General features: G+C 54.1%; 1 protein-coding gene across 1 annotated transcript; it reads right to left on the bottom strand.

Moving 5' to 3' along the window:
* Positions 1-567: 567 nt before the first annotated feature.
* Positions 568-3,131, bottom strand: LOC131249053 (receptor-like serine/threonine-protein kinase At2g45590). Its single transcript, XM_058249616.1, has one exon. The coding sequence runs from the start codon at positions 2,998-3,000 to the stop codon at positions 934-936; it is 2,067 nt and encodes a 688-aa protein (XP_058105599.1). The 5' UTR covers positions 3,001-3,131; the 3' UTR covers positions 568-933.
* Positions 3,132-3,363: the final 232 nt, after the last annotated feature.

Below are 3,363 nucleotides of genomic sequence, written 5' to 3'. Positions count from 1 at the left end.
CAATCAGAACTCTTGATTCGAGGGTACTTCCAAAGGCTACCTAGAGCTGGGGACTCATATTTCAGATGGCTATCTTACAGTCAGTCCCACAGCTGCTGGAAGCAGCAAAGACAAATCATGTCTCTAAAAGATGCCAGATTGGAACACCCAAAAAAGCAAATTGAATACACGCTCTGGCTTCTTCACCACAGGACAATACATCTTACCATCGAATCAGTCACAAAAATTCTTCCTTCTTCCTGCTACAGACACAACTGGTTCAACTGGCAACTCTCAACCTTTACATAAGACAATGTACATTACAAGGCTGATGTGCATGTAACATCCATGGTGAATCATAGTCCATTAAACATTTCTAATGTGGATCCGATAAAACACCCATTTATTAAAAGCAAGGAGGGTCTCTAAGGCCTTTCTATCTTCCCAAGCTTTTGGTACAAAATTTCCAGTGGGACCCAAGCTTGTTAGCCTACTTTGTAAAAGGTTGCAGGCACTGAAAGGGGGAAGAAAAGTTCTCCTGGCCCAGTGAGTGCTATGTACATAAAAAAGTGGATTGACCGTGATTCGTGGGCTTCGAACACGTATGAATGTTATTGATTAGTGTGGTCTAACAACCAGAACCAACAATGCAGGCACCCGCAACTTTACAATCATTACATTCCTGAAATTCAACAAAAAAAGAAGTGGACCTGTCTGTCTCTTTGATCTTCTCTGTTTTTTGATACGATCATGGTCATTGCCGAACAGGTTTTGCTGGGGTTGAATTCATAGGCCAGCCGTGTTGAAACAGGATGAAGTGAAGAGAGCCCAAAATCCATGGACACCATTTTCATGCACGAATCATATCATGGAAGGATGATGGATATTTCATCAAGATCCAATCAGGCAACCACGCCACAGGCCATGAAAAGCCAATGTGGGAGTATCAGTAACTCACCGGGCCTTCTTCCGTGACCTGAATGGAAATCCAGATGGTGGCGATGGTGAGAACTCCACGGGCAGGTGGGGTGCCTCGGATTCCCCAGAAAGCATCGCAGCAACTTCTTTGACATTGGGCCGTTGTGATGGCGATCGCTGCAGGCAGAGGAGTGCCACTGTGATGCACATGAGAGCCTGGTCCTGATCCAAGTTCTGGAGATCAGGGTCGACAAGATCTAGAAGCTTCCCTGTACGAGCGAGGTGGCGGGCCCATGAGATGAGGTTTGCACGTTCAAATTCTGACATCGGCGAGGCCGTCACCTGGAGTGGCCGCCGGCCAGAGACCAGAACCAACAGCAGGACTCCAAAGCTATACACATCGCATTTTTCAGAGAGCGGCCCGCCGCCGCCATACTCCGGGGCAACATAACATACAGTTCCTCTCATGCTAGGAGTACTGCTCACACCGCCACTTTTCGGGATCTCACCACTCATCCAGTCCAGGCTGTTGCGCCGCCCAAATCGGAATTCCCCACTCAACCCATCCATCCACCAATCCATGCTACTCCGGCTGCTACGGCTGCGGTTCTTCTTCTTCTTCTTCACTGGCGGGTCTGCCTCATCATCCCGCTGCCACCACTGCTCCCCTCCATCAGCCCCACCACCACTCGACTCGGAGATCCGCTTCTTCTTCTTCTTCTTACTCAGCTCCTCGCAGAACTCCTCCCGCCACCACTCCCGTGCGGGCCGGCTCTTCTCCTTCTTCGGCGCCCGATCCTCATCCAAGGAAGCCCACCATTCCAGCCGCCGCTGCTGCTTCTTCCGCTCCGTCTTCCCCACCAATTTCCCATTTTCGGCCGTGGATGCTGCAATCCAATCGCTCTTCGGTCTCTCCTTCTTGATCTCTGTCCCGATCCACTCCATCACATAGTCCTTCACCCCACCGGCTTCAGAGCTCCCTGCATTATCCTGCCGCCACCACCAGTCCTTACCAGCAACCCCCTTCTTCCGCGGCTGCCCGCCCACTGACCGGGCCCCACCCATCTCCTTCCCGCTATCGACGCTAAGCTTATCAAAACACCCCTCTGATACGCTCGTCTTGTCCAGGCTCGTCTTGTCCAGGATCTCCGAATTCGATGCGTCCACACCAAAGACCGTTTCCGGCGATGCCTCCGGCGAGGCGTCCACAGCAACAACGAAACCCGCATTCCCATTCACCGCATCCTCAAAACCCGCCGTCGCCGTCATGATGCTCTCCGGCTCTTCAATTGCCGACCCAGCCTCCTCCATCTCTTCCCTCCTCTTCTTCCCCTTCCCCGGCCCATCCGCCTTCGCCGCCGGCTCGATCTCAACCACCGACGAGCACGAATCTGTCTTAAGCCGGGCGAGCCCGAAATCGGCGATCTTGGCGTGGAAATCGCAATCAAGAAGGACATTGCTCGGCTTGATGTCGCCGTGAATTACGGGCGGATCGCAGACGGCGTGCAGGAACTCAAGGCCGCGAGCGATGTCGACGGCGACGGAGAAGCGGCGGGACCATGACATGAGCTCAGGACAGCGGCGATCGAGAAGAGCGTCCTGGAGGCTGCCGTTGGGCATGAGCTCGTAGACGAGGAGAAGGCGGCGAGGGCGAGGATGGGAGCAGAAGCCGAGTAGGGAGACGATGCGATCAGAGCCATTGATTATGGGGGCCAGGGAGAGTTCGTTGTGGAATTCCCGCTCGCCCTGGAGAGAGCCGGAGTCCATGAGCTTGACGGCGGCTGGGAAGGAGGAAGGAGGGAGAGAGGCCCGAAAGACGGACCCGAACCCGCCCTGGCCGAGCTTGAGAGAGGGGGAGAAGGAAGAGGTGGAGCGCCTCAGGACGGAGTAAGGGAAGGAGTGGGGGTGGTGCGGCGGGAGGAGTGGTGAGGGTGCGGTCCTGGGGCGGGAGAACTTTCGGTAGAGGAAGAGGATGAGGAGGAGGACGAGGAGGAGGACGGTGAGGGAGGCTGTTAGAGGGAAGAGGAGTGGGGACAGGTGATGTGGCCTACTGATGGACGGCTGAGATGGAGGGATGGGAGGAGATGGCTGGCGAGATGGCATGGTTTTGGATGTGAGAGAGAAATCAGATGGGAGTGAGTGGGAGCATCGAGTGTGAAAAGGCTCGCCTTTCACAGAGAGAGAGAGAGAGAGAGAGAGAGAGAGAGAGAGAGGAAACGGGCTTCAGGTGAGAGAGAATTGTGGGGCCTAGATCTGAGGCTTTCAAGCAGGTGAGTTTGGAGATGAGGACTGAGAGTCTCTGCAATACTCATGCCTGTGGGGCCCACCTTGTTGTATGTTATCGAGTTATATCGTTGGTGTTAGGTGCTGAAGCCAGAAATTAGATAGATTAACAGCTCAGATGGGCCACACTATGGAACAATGGGGATGGGATCCCAACCGTAGGTTTGTGTGTGGGGTTACCAT

Source organism: Magnolia sinica, chromosome 6, assembly GCF_029962835.1.
Source record: "Magnolia sinica isolate HGM2019 chromosome 6, MsV1, whole genome shotgun sequence".
NCBI lineage: Eukaryota > Viridiplantae > Streptophyta > Magnoliopsida > Magnoliales > Magnoliaceae > Magnolia > Magnolia sinica.
The sequence above is the reverse complement of the archived record's forward strand: the minus strand, read 5'-3'. Positions and strand labels throughout refer to the sequence as shown.